Source organism: Adiantum capillus-veneris, chromosome 4 (assembly GCF_014529385.1).
Source record: "Adiantum capillus-veneris isolate H3 chromosome 4, ASM1452938v2, whole genome shotgun sequence".
Classification (NCBI taxonomy): domain Eukaryota; kingdom Viridiplantae; phylum Streptophyta; class Polypodiopsida; order Polypodiales; family Pteridaceae; genus Adiantum; species Adiantum capillus-veneris.
The window spans coordinates 74,597,875-74,615,126 of record NC_140934.1 but is presented as its reverse complement, the minus strand read 5'-3'; the positions used below and the strand labels follow the sequence as shown (position 1 = coordinate 74,615,126).

General features: G+C 44.5%; 1 protein-coding gene across 4 annotated transcripts in view; it reads left to right on the top strand.

Annotated features, from left to right (window-relative positions):
- The window catches only part of LNO1 (Nuclear pore complex protein), a 184,333-nt gene that overhangs the window by 48,705 nt on the left and 118,376 nt on the right, over positions 1–17,252 (top strand). For all 4 annotated transcript variants that reach the window (XM_086510691.1, XM_086510690.1, XM_086510689.1 and 1 more), the window contains exons 2-3: positions 1,603–1,811; positions 12,537–12,711. In XM_086510691.1, coding sequence (XP_086366817.1) covers positions 1,603–1,811; positions 12,537–12,711 — 384 coding nt within the window. The remainder of the gene's footprint in view (positions 1–1,602; positions 1,812–12,536; positions 12,712–17,252) is intronic.

The window sequence follows — 17,252 nt, the reverse complement described above, 5'->3', positions numbered from 1 at the left end:
GCCTTCCAAAAGCAGTTTACATGAAAAGGGCTGCTAGCGTAAAACGCGGAAATCCGTATGCATGCCACGTCATCAGTCATCGAAAATCGTGGCGCAATTTGTGGAACTTCCGTACAGCCCTTCCATGTCATCATCTCCAGGCGATTTGGGGGTCCCGCTTTATTTTATAAGGTTTTAGGCCCCTCGGCCGGGGTACCATAAGTACAACCTATAAGCTTCATGCTCTTTAATTTAGGCCTCTTGGATAGGCTCAGTAAGTTGGTAAAACTTCTTCTGCATCTTTCAATAGGGTCAGGACCTCTCTCTGTCCGGAATCCGTCGAGTCGGCTATGCCACGTCATCACTTTGTGACAAATACAAAGTTTGGGTACAAAAGAGAGAGCATGGGGGGGGGGGGGGGGAGAAAGCAGCTGGCAATTTTAACATTTAGACTCACAAGTCAATCTCCTCAAAAACCAAATAACAGAACAAGCTCTATATACATCCGGTTGCACTCTCCTCTATAGTTCTAAATTTTTAATAGATATTAGGAGCACTGTTTGAATCTACTTGGACTTTGAACGTTTGTAATGCATAGTCAATGTTGGGTAGATGAAGGCTAGCTCTGTTGATCATAAGAATTTTTTTAGAATGGGAAAACTTAGTCTTTTTTGTCTCCGGTGCTTGATAGTATATCAATAAGTATAAAACATATAAAAGAGATTACAGTTCGAAAAATCTTCCTTGGTATCTTACCAGCATCTTCAGGTGGGTGTGACAATGAGCTCGACGATTATAGGTAGTGCTAAAAAAACTTAAGTGTTTTTTGTCTCCGGTGCTTGATAGTATATCAATAAGTATAAAACATATAAAAGAGATTACAGTTTGAAAAATCTTCCTGGGTATCTTAGCAGCATCTTCAAGTGGGTGTGACAATCAGCTCGACGATTATAGGTGGTGCTAAAGAAAGTTAGTAATTAGTTTTTGGTAGGCCTTGAAACTGGTCTTATTGTCAAATATTTCACAAGGAGGCAATGCAATTCCTGGTGTTCAAAATGTTGTGCATTTTGACTTAATTTAGGTGGTATACACAATGTGCAACATTTTGGAAACAATCTCATTTTATCAATTTGATTGTTCTACATATTATCTATGTATGACATGTGTTGGTGCTTTATTTTGCAGGGTTAAACCTTTCGCGTAAGTATTAGTAGTTTTTGAGGTTTTTTCTCATACACACGAGTTTCGCAAGTCTATTTGATATGTGCCTGCTTTGTATCTTGCTTTTAGAGTGAGCACAAAAAAGCAAGAGGGGCCAATAGCATGCCTACAAAGAGAACTGGAACCACAAAGAGAATAGACCATTATATTGCTTTGGTGCGTGTCTGTGTGTGTGCTGGCCCAGGGGGAGGGGGTTGTCAAAAGGTTTTCTGTTGGTTTCATGTGTACTACTTTTGCCTATCATCTAGTTGTTTGCAACTAGGGAGGTTAAGGATAAGAGTGTTCAACATCTAGCTTTTGTCTGCCAAATTCTAGAAGGCTAATAATTAAAGGGTTTTTTTTCTTTGTTTCATGCCTAATTTAATTGTATGCTGGTTTCTCATGAGTATGTGGATGTTACAGGATTCTGTCTTGCTAAGACACAAAACCTTGTTGAAGCATCTCAGGCTATGGTGGATTCTGATGAAGGATACAATGCCAAGGACAATGCTTTAGCAAATATTCATCTCCCTTGCACACAGTGTTTAGCCCTTTCAGAAGATGAACTTGTGATTGCAGCCTGCACGGAGGACAAAATCAATTTCTATAGCGTACCGGCACTTGCGGAAAAGGTTTTCTTTTTGTGCATGTGCCTTTTGTGTTTTATCAACTATTTCTTTGGTCAGATTTTGTTGTGGTAAATACTGTGCCAAGAAATGTATCTTAGCTCCAAATTATAGAGGAATGCGATTTTGACTTTCTCTATAATCTATAACTCAAAGTGCCTGTCCTCATGGTGTTAAGCTGCTCAACATGGATATTAGACATTTTACGTTGCCTTTTTGCTAGTGATGACTGTGGCATGTGATGAGAGCTTAGTGTGTGAGTACCCTGAAGCTAGTTTGACTTGACGAACGGGACAGTGAATGACTACTATAAGCTTTGCGGTTTTTAAGGTGGCAGATCTTTCTTTCTGTTTAATATGTTTCCTATAAATGGCATGCTAAAAATGTGCCATGTTTTCATCATTATTGGAAAAGCTGTAGAAATCTTATGAGGTTTATTATGATGCTTGTGGAAGCAGTTTGAGTGTAGTTTGATTTTACTAGACTTGTAGAAACCTTATGATGCTTATTGTGTTTCCTCTTCTGTGGAGGGTCTAGTCCGACTTTTTGGATCCCACGCCATGGATTCTCACAGTGAATACAACAAAGAACAAGGAAGTAACTCGACGATAGGACAGAAGGATACTGGTCCGAAAGTCAACAGGAAGGCAAGCTGGCAAAGATGAGTTGGAGGCTCAACTTGACGAGACTCTGACAATGGGTCCAAACCTCGGAGATTTGTGGGGACATGCAAATTAAATCTTGCGCCAATTGACTTCTCTAGTATTGAAAGGATGCTCGTTATGCAAAACACATATTGGATAAACGGCTGACGGAAGCTTACGAGAGATGGCAGAAGGTTGCTAACCCTAATATCAAGGCTGCAATGAAAGCTAAAGCACATACGAAAGCACAAAAGAAATTGATTTCTTCTAAGGAGGAGTTCAAGAAAGTAGTAACACACTAAGTCAACAAGCTGATGAAGCGCCATAAGCATTCACACAAAGGACGGAAGTCCTAGTTTTTTCCACGTTCTTTGGGTCCCTCTTTCACAGAACTTGCAGATTATGGTCTAAACGTGTTACAAAATGGTGACGTGGCATGATCACCCTCTGACGTGGCACAACTGTATGGACCCCCGCTGGCAGACTGCTGACGTGGTAGGCAATACGGACGCTGACGTGGCAAGCAATACGGACGCTGATGTGGCACGCTGTACGGATTCCCATAAATCGCTCTGATAGGCTGACGTGGCACAGCGTACAGATTTCCGCCTTCAGCGCTGCCAGCTTTTGGGACCAATAGTTTTGGCCCTTTTGCTTTTGAGTTTAAGCTTTTGGAGCTCTGCTTTTGGCAACCCTTGTAAGAATATAAGGACCCGAGGGGCCTCACTTCTCAGAGCATCTGGATGCAGAGTCTGAAACTGAGGACCCGTGGGCGTTGTACTTTGCCCAATGATTAATACGAAAAGAAATATTGAAAGGGGCACCAGTCTTTGGGGCCAATCTCCCTTGGCACGGAACTACGCCGGGTTGTGTCGACTCAATTGTGATTTGTCTGTGAAGTGTTTTAAGTGAATATCTCTCGTGTCGCGACTTGGGGTGCCCAAGTTTGTTACAACAGTATCAAAGCACGGCCGATTTCTTTTCTACCGGGAAATCTGATCGTTCTTCTCGTGGCACATACAGATTTCGAAAAGAATCAAACGACTCTATCTGCCACCTCTGAAGCGGGAGGCAGTACGAAAAATTCAAGCGGATTAACAGAGAACTACGCCGGGTTGTGTCAACTCAATTGTGATTTGTCTATGAAGTGTTTTAAGTGAATCTCTCTCATGTCGCAACATATTCTAGACTTGGGGTGCCCAAGTCTGTTACAAAACGAAAACATTGTCGACATGTTCACTTTGACACGACTCGAATCCTAGTTTTAACTCTAGTTCTAGTGAAGAAGACAAGCGGAGATCAAGGAAAAGAAAGGTTTAGAAAAGTAGATGATGGAAACATTACCGACGTTCAAGCAATTTAGAGAAGAATGATCCTATGAATTTTGACAATTTAAACGAGAGTTCTTCCATTTTTGGTTTGACTTCGGCAACAAGAAGAACCACTTGATTCAAAAGACAAAAGTATGACAATTTGGAGCCTAGAAAGGGCAAGAAGGAATTTAAGGATGGTGGCAAGAGCATGAAGTTTGATCTTTTTTCTGGACCACAAGTATACCCATTGAGCCTTGTCTTTTATTCAACAGTATGACATTACCTATTCGGGTGGCAACTTTTCAAAAGCTTCCAAGGCTAGCAAAGCGGCATCCAATCTCAAAGGGAATGCGCAAACATGGTGGCCAATGCTTGTACTGCATGGAAAAGCACCCCGGAACTACGTAAAGTTTAAAATGTTGTTTTCCTCTATTTGGCTGACGCCCAAGTGCGAAGCCGATGTCTTGACGTCATGGAACCACCTTTGGATGAAAGGAAAATACTGTCTAGTTACAATCAAACATTTTGGCATACTTTTCGATCTGTAGCTTCTGTCAAGAAGTTGTCTCTCAAGGAACACATGGAAAGATATTATTGCGGTCTACCAAAAGAAATTCCACACGGGCATTTTATGATTATATATCATAATCGACAACAATTTACATGGCTTAAATGCAAGTGTATGAGGCTCCTGTTGCTAATTGGACTATTTTCTTATTTTTAATGATTAATCTCTTTTTTAGGATATTTTATTGTGTGCACTAACAACTGTTAAAAGATTGTAGCTACAGGAACTACCATCAAGAACGGACAACTCTGATGTGTTATTTGATGGGTGACGGTAAACATCACGAAGGAGTTTCCGTAACTTCGGTGGAAAGGGCCGGGTTACGAGTACCCCTGATGTGTCACATGATGGGTGACGGGTGCATCAGTAAGGGGGCATCTCGTAGGCTAAGGAGGAAATCCGAACTGAGTAAGAAAATACGTGTAAGAACGCAAGCACAAGAATAAAGATGGGTTCAATGAAGCTTTTTACGAAAAGCAGGAATAATCGCGGGAAGGTAAACGCTTTCCCGCGAGGAATCTATGTTTGCATTGCATTCGTGCATGTGGTTGCATCCAGGGACGCCTGGGAAGTGTTGTTAAATGCATTGGTTTTAACTTATAAGGTTTTATTGAGTTTTTGGGCAGGTTCAGACCAATTTTAAAATATGCCGGCCGCCCACTTAATAAGTGGGCAGCCACTTAGAAGATAAAGCAACAAAACCAGCCAGCGAATTCTCTCTCCCTATTTCGGGTAGAACAGCGCCCAAAAAAATAAAAATAAAAATAAAATAAAATAAAATAAAAAAAACAGCCGCGATCTCTACGCGAGCAGTTATTCGTGCCGTGGCGAGCCCTCACTCACGGGAGGTACCAACATCAGCAAGAGAAGACTCTGCCGCAAGAGATCGCGAGACTACGAAGCACGGAAGTCGCTTTTCCCGCGCAAGAGCGACAGGTAACTATTGTGGATTCGCCATACGAATTGTTGTCGCGTGTTTGTGTGGTTTGTTTTGCAGGAATCTCCCGTCTTACGGGAAGGCCCTTCACGGGAAGTACGGCTTCATGCCTAAGTCCCTTACGGGAAAGTACGGCTTCGCGCCTAAGTCCCTTACGGGAAGGAACGGCCTTGTGCCCAAGCCCTTTACGGGAAAGCACGACCTTCGGGTCTAAGATTATAGAACGGAGGGGTTAAGAATTCTCCCTGAATAAAAGAATACTCTTAACGGGGGGGGGGGGACCAGCCCATCTTCTGGTCCCCAATACTATGTCGATCTTCTCCCTTCTCTCATGTTTTCAAGGAATTATAATTTTTTAGATTTTCTAAGTGCTCGAGTACGCTCCCGTTTTGTGACAGTGGTATCAGAGCTCGGACTCCTCTCTTTCTCTGCAAAGAAGGACGATTTCGGGAAGAACGGGAAGAACCATGTCGAGCCAAGGGAGAAGCGTTAAAGAGGAGCTTCAACAAGTGCAAGCTCAGCTTGCGGAGTTGCAACAAATTCTACTGTTGCCAGACGTCCAAAAGCTGTTGGGCGGAGTGAAGAAAAAGAATGGAACTGATGCAGCCAAGCATCCAGACAACACTGTTGGTGTGAGACCACAGGAGGCAAGAGAAGAAGCATGTGCCGAGGTGCACAAAGGATCTTCGGATCGGAATGAACGGCCTACTTCAAGGAAAGGCCAGGAAAAAGCGCTCTCTCTGCTAGACGAGAGCAAGGACATCTCTATCTCATCTCCATCTTACTCTCCTGATTATACCTCTACTTCTCGATCATCTCGTCAGAAGAAGGAAGCCGCTACTACTGCCACTACCCTACATCAACCTAAAGATAAGCCTCGATTCAAGAAGCATGGTCGCAAGTCTCAACATCGCATGAGAGTCTTCAAATCGGGCGACAAGGACATCAAGTTCGAAACTTACAACGGACGGAGAGACATCGCCGAAGCACTGTCCTTCATCAGACAGTTTGAAGTTGCCTTTACCAATGGGCACTTCACAGAAAAATCCAAATTACGCCATGTGGGGATGCACCTCGAGGAAACGGCAAGTAATTGGTGGTTAGCCATTATTCTGGAAGGTTCTCAAGCCAGAACTTGGGAGAGCTTCAAATCTGAATTTTATGAACAATTTCTTCCACCTGACTTCGAACAGGACATACGGAAGGAATGGGACTGGCTTGCCCGGAAGGAACATGAAAGAGTAACGACTTATGTGGACAAGTATTGGTCGGTTCTTCTGAAGGTCACTCCCTTCATGAAGATTGCCGACGAGGAAAAGAAACGAAAGAGTATGAAGGTGTATCCGCATGATACTCTTTAGAGGATGATGGAGTCAGCAATCATTGCTGAGGATTTGCACTCAACTGGGACGCCCAGAAAGATGGAGCATAGCACTTACCCGTGCAAGACAAAGAGGGGTCTACGATGACCAAGGGGGCCAAGGAAGAAAACGTCCTCCATCTAGAGACGATGATCATTCTAAGAAGATAGAGGGCACTGGCAAGCGAACTAAGTATCTTTCTCCTACTCAACTTCAAACTTTCAGAGAGGAAGGAAGATGCTTCTACTGTGGCGAGAAAGGACATATGAAACCGGACTGCCGGCTAAAGCAACAACGGCAAGAACAAGCCTCTACGAGGCAAGAGAAAGCAAGGAAGGAAGCCGCACCACCAAGCTCGAACTCAATTCCAGATGTTCAAGGAAACACTTCCTGATGAACTCCCTCCGGTACGCCCGGAAGATCACCGCATAGATCTCATACCGGGTAGCTCGCCTCCCAATCAACCCCCTTATCGGGTGAGACTTGCTCAGCAAGAGAAAATTTTGAAGCAAGTCAACGAGCTTCTAGAGAAAGGGTTAGTACGGCCCAGTGCTTCACCCTACTGCTCTCCAGTTCTATTGGTGCAGAAGAAAGATGGCACGTTTCAAATGTGCATAGACTATAGGTCTTTAAACAAGATCACAGTCAAGAATCGTTTTCCGATCCCTCGGATTGATGATATACTTGATAAGTTGCAGGGTGCAAGTGTCTCTAGTCGCATAGACTTAAAGAGTGGGTATCACCAGATACAGATCGCCCCTGAGGATGTCCATAAGACTGCTTTCCGTACAACCTTTGGACTATATGAATTTTCGGTAATGCCTTTCGGCTTGACCAATGCTCCTGCGACGTTCAATCGCATGAGGGACCGCATTTTCAGCCCGTATCGAGCTTTTACGGGAGTATTCTTTGACGACATACTCATCTTCTCTAAGTCAGAAGAGGAACATCGAAAGCACTTGGACTTAGTGTTTCAAGAATTGCAAAAGCATGAGTTGCATGTGAATGCAAAGAAGAGCGAGTTCTTTCTCTCAGAGATACACTATCTCGGCCATATAGTCTCTCACAATCAAGTGAGTGTGGATCCTGCCAAGATCCGAGTGGTAGAAGATTGGCCTATTCCCACTACGGTACATGATGTACGTAGTTTCTTGGGATTATGTTCGTATTATCGAAGGTTTGTTCGAGGATTTGCTCGTGTAGCAGGACCACTTTATGACTTGACAAAGAAGAAGATTCCTTTCAGATGGGGATCGAGACAACAAGGAGCTTTTGATCGGCTCAAGTACTGGCTAAGCCATGGACCTATTTTGATAGTGCCTGACTTAAGAAAACAATTTGAGGTTCACTGCGATGCTTCAGGCGATTGCATCGGAGCAGTGTTAAACCAAGAAGGCCATGCGGTGGCCTACACAAGCAGACGGCTTAAGGATGCAGAGTTGCATGCATCAATCTACGAAAAGGAACTCACGGCTGTGATTCACGCCTTATCCAACTGGAAGCACTATCTTCTAGGAGCGGATTTTGTGATCAAGACTGATCACCAGAGTTTGCGGTATTTTCTTACGCAAAGGAAACTATGTGAGAAGGAGATGAGATGGGAAAACTTTTTGTCTATGTTTCACTTCCAGATCCTTCACACGGCTGGGAGTAAGAATGTGGTCGCAGACGCAGCATTGTCTAGGCGGCCAAGGGTGAACGCTATCATTTCGGTGTATCACCAAGAATTAGAAGCACTACCGGATTTGTATCCGAACGATCGAGACTTCTCCACCATTTCGGGAAAGCTACATCGTGGAGAGAATGAGTTTCCCTATTCCATTCGGGACGGTTATCTCTACCACCATCAGGCCGTATGTGTGGCGAAACCATTAAGAAAGAAGATCATGGATGAAGCACACGCTTCGCCTCATGCGGGTCATCGGGGGATTCTCCCTACGACCTTAGCAATGGAAAGATATTTCTTTTGGCCTAGCCTTAAAACTGACATTGATGAGTATGTCAGGGAATGCTTGGTTTGCCAAAAAGTGAAGTATGATTGGCATAAGACGCCTGGGCTGGTACAACCTTTGCCTGTGCCTAATGAACCTTGGGAAAGTATTGCCATGCACTTCATCATGGACCTCCCTAGAACTCAGATTGGAAATAACGCGATCTGGACCATTGTGGACAGGTTTAGCAAGCAAGCACACTTTATACCAGTCAAGAATACGATAAAAGCAGATCATATGGCTAGGGTCTTTCTGGCGCAGATCTTTAAGCATCATGGAATGCCTAAGTCTATTGTGAGTGATTGAGATCCTCGCATGACAGGAAATTTTCGGCGTGCCTTGATGGATAATCTTGGTACGAAGCTAAATTTTTCATATGCCTACCATCCTCAAACGGACGGGCAAAGTGAGATAGCCAATTCCACAGTATTGGATATGTTAAAAGCTTATGTGTCAGACCGGCAATCTGACTGGGAGAAATATTTGCCTCTTGTCGAGTATGCGTATAACAATACCATACACTCATCGATAGGGAAAGCACCTTTTGAGATTCTATATGGTTAGCCTTTGCTTCCACCCATCCTTTTAACTAAGGATAAGATCTTTGTAGCAGATGAATTTGTCTGCGACTTGGACACAGCCTACAGGCAAGTTAGGAGAGCTATTCTACGCTCTCAGGAAAAGCATAAGAAAGCTGCAGACAAGCACAGAAGGAATCTAGACTTAACAGTCGGACAGTTAGTCTTACTCAAGTTTGAGAAGGCAAGACTTAAGAAACAAGCGTCTCATAAGGGGAAAGTGGTGAAACTTTCTACCCGTTATTATGGGCCGTTTAAGATCACTGAGCGAGTGAATGATGTCACTTTCCGATTAGAGCTACCGCCTAATTGGAAGATCCATAATGCTTTCCATGTTAGTTTACTCCGGCCGTATGTGGGACCGTCTCCAAGCCAGCCTAGTGCTGAGGAACCTCCTAAGGTTGAGGAAACAGAAGAAATACTCCAACCGGAGCAGATAGTAAGTCATCAAGAGCGGTCTCTCAAATCCGGAAAGATAACACGGAAGTATTTGGTTAAGTTTAAGAACTATTCGAATCTAGATGCTCAGTGGATGACGCAAGAGGAATTAGCAGCTTATCCCGAGATACTGGAGGTATATGTCCAAGCACTACAGTTGAGGTCAACTGTTTAGAAGCCAGAGGGATGTTGCTAATTGGACTATTTTCTTATTTTTAATGATCAATCTCTTTTTTAGGATATTTTATTGTGTGCACTAAGAACTGTTAAAAGATTGTAGCTACAGGAACTGCCATCAAGAACGGACAACTTTGATGTGTCATTTGATGGGTGACGGTAAACATCGCGAAGTAGTTTCCGTAAGTTCGGTGGAAATGGCCGGGTTACGAGTGCCCCTGATGCGTCACATGATGGGTGACGGGTGCATTAGTAAGGGGGCATCCCGTAGACTAAGGAGGAAATCCGAACTGAGTAAGAAAATACGCGTAAGAACGCAAGCACAAGAATAAAGATGGGTTCAATGAAGCTTTTTACGAAAAGTAGGAACAATTGCGGGAAGGCAGACGCTTTCCCGCGAGGAATCTATGTTTGCATTGCATTCGTGCATGTGTTGCATCCAGGGACGCTTGGGAAGTGTTGTTAAATGCATTGGTTTTAACTTATAAGGTTTTATTGAGTTTTTGGGCAGGTTCAAACCAATTTTAAAATATGCCGGCCGCCCACTTAATAAGTGGGCAACCACTTAGAAGATAAAGCAACAAAACCAGCCAGCGAATTCTCTCTCCCTATTTCGGGTAGAACAGTGCCAAAAAAAAAAAGGAAAAAGAAAAAAAGAAAAAACGGCGGCGATCTCTACGCGAGCAGTTATTCGTGCCGTGGCGAAGGAGCTATAAAAGCACCACATTCCCTCACTCACGGGAGGTACCAACATCAGCAAGAGAAGACTCTGCCGCAAGAGATCGCGAGACTACGAAGCACGGAAGTCGCTTTTCCCGCGCAAGAGCGACAGGTAACTATTGTGGATTCGCCATACGAATTGTTGTCGCGTGTTTGTGTGGTTTGTTTTGCAGGAATCTCCCGTCTTACGGGAAGGCCCTTCACGGGAAGTACGGCTTCACGCCTAAGTCCCTTACGGGAAAGTACGGCTTCGTGCCTAAGTCCCTTACGGGAAGGAACGGCCTTGTGCCCAAGCCCTTTACGGGAAAGCACGACCTTCGGGTCTAAGATTACAGAACGGAGGGGTTTCCTCGGGTTGTGGTGCTTGTATAAGAATTCTCCCTGAATAAAAGAATACTCTTAACGGGGGGGGGACCAGCCCATCTTCTGGTCCCCAATACTGTGTCGATCTTCTCCCTTCTCTCATGTTTTCAAGGAATTATAATTTTTCAGATTTTCTAAGTGCTCGAGTACGCTCCCGTTTTGTGACAGCTCCTAACTGTTTTGCAAATATGGACATCAAATTTTTGCTCTAATGATGGTTATTTTGCACCTCTTTCTGGCAACAACCAAGGCATTGTGTGCAACGGGCTCTACCATACATGTGAAGCCCAAGGTTCCTCCTAGATGGTCTCAGTCTACTTCGAGATTTTGGTTCTCCGATTCTACCATTCTTGAGCTAGTTTCTATTTGTCGGGTGACTTGTAGTTCACAACAAGTGAGTTGTGCTCTCATGTCAAGGTGGATGAACCTGATTCTGTAGATAAGGCTCAAAAGGCTATGTCTTACCCTCGTTGGCTTGAGGCTATGATAGCTAAGATGTCTTCTATTGAGAAGAATATTACTTTGGATCATTTGTCACTTGGATATTCAGAGGAGGATCTTTATGAGGACCAACCCCTTGGTTTTATGGATCATCTTGCCATTGCACATTCATCTCCTACGAGTATTTATTCAGAGAGTCAGAGTGCTAATGCTTTAGCTTATACTCCTGTTGTCTGTGGGCGAACTAAGCACATTTATGTTCATCACCACTTCCTTCACAATTACATTGAGGATGGTTGTATCACATTGGAGTATTATCCCAAAATTGACAATCTTGCAGATCTTCTCACCAAGCTTCTACCTCGACCTAGATTGGATTAACTGCCTTAATGATGTGGATTTGGACCACCCATCTAGTATTGATGAGGAGGTGTTGGAGATGTCATTTCACGATCTGTTTGGTTTACCATGTTACGTACTACTTGAGTTTTGAAACAAAGTCGTATGTGTGCTTGCCTAGAGTCTGCCCTTTGTATATCGTCTTCAACGACAACCCTGATTGTCCTCCTAGTAAGATCCACCTAAAAATTAAGCTAAGGCGTCTGCCCTCTCTTCATCAATTTGAAGCTGGAGTGCTAGGCCTGAGTGGGTGCTGATTCCCTATCTGTCTAAAAAGCTACAGACTTGTTCTAATTTGTCATTTACATACTAAGCGTTAAGAAGAGCCTCATCTGCCCTCACAAGTTAAGCTTTGTGATGCCTGCTACTTTATATTCTGATATTATGACAAAGACTAGTGATACAAACTGAAGAGATACGGAGGTTGGGACATCTCTGTCTCATTGGTCTCCCAGATAGAAGGCATTGCTTAATCTTCCTCTCATAACCATTCTACTCATAGTATCTCTTCAAAGGCGAGAAATTCCTGCAATCCAATCCTCAGTAAAGCTTAATTTCTGAAGAGGTTTCTTCAAGAAAGAAAAATCGCCAATGTCTGCAGGAAGGTGCTATAAAGTCTCTTTTCTGTGTACATAATAAAAGGGCCTTCTATGCAAGAAGTTGTTTGAGCACTTTAGGAAGAGTATCTGGGTAGGTCAGTTTCCAAACAATCTTGACTTGTGTGGGATGCTTGATTTTATTGTTTTTTCCTCAATAAAACGCATTGTGAACATTCAACATTTTTCTGTCTGTCTTGAACAGGGCAGAAATGGGACAGCTTTGCTCAAGTCACTGGGTGAGGAGTGTGGGATTAAAGTGCTTGCATGGAACCCAGGTCAGAGGGGGGTTATTCTGAAATTGTCAAAAGAAGGAAAGCTGAGTTTGGGCTTGTTCACGGAAGAGCATCTGAAAGTTGTGGCTGAAGATGTTGAAGCTGGTAAAGCACAACCCACTTATTTGTGGCTTCATACGTACTGACGAAGCTTTATGTTTGTGGTATCTAATGGTGTGTTGTGTGAAGCATCACATGAGCCATAGAAAGCATGCTCATTGCATGAATGTAAAACGCTGAAGTGAATTTATTTGCATCAGTAAAGAATCCAGTAGAGCACGTATATGTACCCAGACTACAGGGTTACATGCTTCAAGGCTCGGAGCTGCACGTACATAATCCTCTTGAGTGCAATTTGGCATGGTGACAAACTTTTCATCAATCTGTTCTTTCACTTGCTGTTCCTAGGAAGAGGGCTTTTTATAGTCCTGCATCACAGTCATTCTCTTCAAATTTGTTGTGTACTGCTTCATTCAAGGTCTTTATTTTGTAGATTTTCTTATGTTTTTTGAGGTTTTAAGATATTACACTTCTTTTTTATGTTTCTATAGCTGTAAGCGTTTAGAGTTTAGTAATAAGGCAGTTTTGTCTCATATTTTTGGTGTCAATGAATTTGAACTCGAGTCTCATAAATTATAGGTGAATTGAGAAAGCAGACTATGGAGAGAACTGACTATGGAGGACATTAAGGCCATACTACATAGACCCATGAGAGAGTTCATGGGATGATCACCATTGTATACTTTCTCCATTGTACACCTTATTAGCCCTCATTTGATTATACCCGTCCCTATACGTTTTGACATGATGTATTATGTGATGAGAATGAGGATATAGGGTAGGCTTACATACCTGTTAGAGTTCAGGCATCTCTTTGGATTTGCCTAGTCGGTCCTAGTTTCTCCTAGGGACATGTGTTAGGGAGTGAGGGCTGTTTTGTGGCTGTGCCCTCAGGTATTGTAGATAAGCCACAGGGGGGGCGCCTTCTCAGGGGCCCCTGAGGGCATGTAGAGGAGGCCATCGGGCACGAGTGAGAGTAGCCATGCTAGCGTTTTTGGCATCAGCTTCTCCTGCGTTTTTGGGCAGCCTAGGAGGTGTTGCAGATCTCCATTGACGGCAGCCCATTGCACACCTTTTGGTGTTTCAACAGCTGCTTGTATCCCTAGTGTGTTTCCTTAGGGCAGCATGAGGAGGGGTTGGAGAGGAGAGATCCCCTAGAGGGCAGCCATGCTTTGATGGTTGCCTTGAGGCCCGTCTCTCTGCCTCCATTCAGATTTTCCTTCCAGCCAGGAGGAGTTGCAGATTGCTTTGTTCCCAGAGCTTCTTGGGGTGCTGGCCAATGTGACAGTTGAGTCAGTGGTCTCGTGTGTAAGAGCAGTTGGCGGTGTCAGTAGCAGTCGCAGTTGTGTGTTCCTCGGGTCTATCCATTGGGCATGACAATTCTATGCCGGACCACCCTTGGTCACTTGTATGAGCAGCTTGTTATCAACATGGAAAGCCTTTCCAGATCTTTCATTTTGGCCTTTTGAAGATGTTAAATAACATTTCATCTCATCTCTCTCTCTCTCTCTCTCTCTCCCCCCCCCCCCCCCCCCCCCCCCCCCCCCCCTACTACAACAAACCAGCGTGGCTTTTGCCCTTCTCTACAGCTCGCGCCCATACGCTAGTGGGTTCGATTATTGCAATCGTAGCTTAACTTTTTATTCCAGCGTGGCATTTTTACCCAACCTGGCACTAAGAATATTATCGCACTGCAAACCAACGACCTGCAATAAACGAGGCAACTCAACGTACCAACCACAGAGGATAGCATATGCATGAGCGGAAACTCAACAGATTGGAAAATTTTGAAAGAAATTGCAAGGACCTGCAGATTTAAAAAAGGCAAAAATTGCAAGGATTTTTTTGGCAGAAATTGCAAGGAGCTGCAGCCTGCAGGTTTACAAATACAGAACAGCTTTGACAAAAAACTAGCAGAAAATCAGAAAATCAAATATCAAGAATGTATGATTGATATGAGGGAAACATATGTATGCATTATGTGGGACATGGATGTATGTGTGATCTGGACATAGTGGGTTGGCCTTGCAGAAGTGCAGATTGGGTTTTTGATGGAGGTCATGAGCGCCTCGCCAGTGTGTAAACCCCATCCGAAAGCAACCTTTGTGCTTACAAACAAGTGGATGACACAAATGGAAAGGGAGATGAAAGACTGGAAAGCAGATACGGAGGGATGGTGGAGAGAGAAGGCCAACCTTCTTCAAATGTTTCTCAACGAAGGCGCGCAGTGGAAGCAGTGGAAGAAAGAGAAAGAGGACCTGAACGCAGAGCTACAAGCACTTAAGGCGGACTCCAAAGCACTTAAAGAAGAGGTCTCAGCCCTCAAGCGAGAGCTTGCTGATAGAGCAAGTAGTGGACTAGAGGAAGGGGAATTCCAGCCTTCGGTGATAGAGGAAATCAAGGTCATCAAGGAGCAGGTACGTATGATCAAAGAGAAGGAGAAACAGAAGGTGGTAAAGACGTCTTTGTGGATGGATGTGATCACGAAGACGCAAAAGAAGGCGGATGAGGCCGAGAAATGGATAGAAGTCGCTAAGAAAGGGAAAGGGAAAGAAACCACATCTGTCCCCACTCCTATAATCATCAACATGACTCTAGAAGAAGAGCAGCGAAAGAAAACTAGAGCCTTGCAAGACCGAGATGATGTGGAAGGGGAAGTTGAAGAACTTCTCCGCATGATGGGTAGTGAGGCTACTCATACAAAGGCATGGAGGGTGGGGAAGAAGACACAAGGCAATGGGGAGACTTCAAAAGGGAGAGCTTTAATCATCCGTTTCCCATCCATGGAGGCAAAGAAGGACTTCTTGAAGAAGCGTCCTACACTAAAGAAAACGGGCATACTCCTTGGAGATGACCTCACTCTCACACAGCTTGCACATATGAGAGAGGTAATGCCAGAGATTCAAGCGGCAAGGGAGAAGGGAAAGACGGCCTTCTACAGAGTTGGCCGGGTGGTGATTGTAGAACGGCGCTCCACATGACGGTGTGAGACCCATGGGACCACACTCAAAGTTGCCACTTGGAATTGTAATGGATCTATGTGACTTGATGTGGGCGCTTTTGAGGATAGTTTCATGGGAAGAGACATCGTCTTCTACACTGAGACACATTAGGCCCCTCGGCAGTCTATGCCTCACATTAGTGGATATAGATGGGAGACAACCTGCAGACAGGAGACACGATCAGAGCACAGAGGGCGGGGATCACGAGGAGTGGCAGTGTTATTCAGGGAGGATTTGCAACCATTGATACATATAGCCCGTAGGGATGAGCAAGCTAGGTACATGTGGGTGAGATTGAGACTAGAGACAGACAGATATCTATACATTGCTATTTGCTACTTTCCTCCGAGCACGTCGTAGTATGCACCACCCAGAGGACAGTCCCCTTCTATTTTGGATGATGACATATGGGAGTTTTCTAGAGATGGTGACATCATCATTCTAGGGGATTTCAATGCTAGGACTGCCCATCATGAGACAGTATTTTATGATACTTGAGAGGAGATGCTGAGAGAGCTGGATGTTGCAGAGACAGGCCTATCCAGACTATCACAAGATGGAAAACACACTGAGTATGGACGACACTTGATAGACATGGGGACTGACATGGATTGGCCATCTTGAATGGCCTACAGAGATTTCTTGCTTCGAGGGGTTTTACATGCTTTCCACACAGACATGGAGCCAGCACAATGGATTATGTCATGGCACAACCGAGACTCATCTCTAGTATCTTGGATCTCATGGTTGGACCCAGACCTGTTGGTGTAGCAGTGGATCATGCTCTTCTGTCGTTGACCATCTCTTTTCAGTTTAGTGTAGCACACCGGCTACGGACAGCAACCCCTACTGGCTACACCTTCACACTGGAGACGGACTCTGTATACATAGATGGGATTTACAGACGCCTGTGCACAGAGGAGCCAGGGTGACCTTTGGAGGAGCTTACTACTATATTGACACAGACACTACATGATGTAGCAGCAGAGGCATACCCACATACCCAGCCTGAGCAGAGACGCCGCTCGGGGAGCATACCCTAGAACAGTTGGTATGATGAGGAATGCCGGGACACTAGAGCTAGACTTCAGAGTCACTCACAAACAGTCAGAGATTGACTTCCGACGCCTAGTGCGGCAGAAGAAGAGGGCATTTTTGGCTCGCCTAGAGGAGGATCTATACCAGTTGTTCTTGAGTCAGGATTCACATGAGGCATGGCTGCGCTTTCAGGAGCAGATGGGTAGATTGGAAAGGATGTGTTCACAGGTTCAGTTTCAGGAGCCTCGGACGAAGCTCTGGCTCTTTGACACTTTGGTGGCTTCTGCATTGCTTTATGGAGCTGAGATTTGGGGACCTTCATTGGATCATCACAGGAGGAGAGGCGGTAGTGATGGATGGGGGGACATGGAGAAGCCTCTGGTCTCTATGATCTCGTGGCTCATTAGAGCGAAGGCTTCAGTATCACGTGCTATTCTCCGAGCACAGCTAGCTGCCCCCCCACTAGTGGTTGACCCGCTCACCAGATCTGTCTCCTTCATACACTGCATGTGGGAACTTCCCAGAGATAGATATGCCCACCTCTCG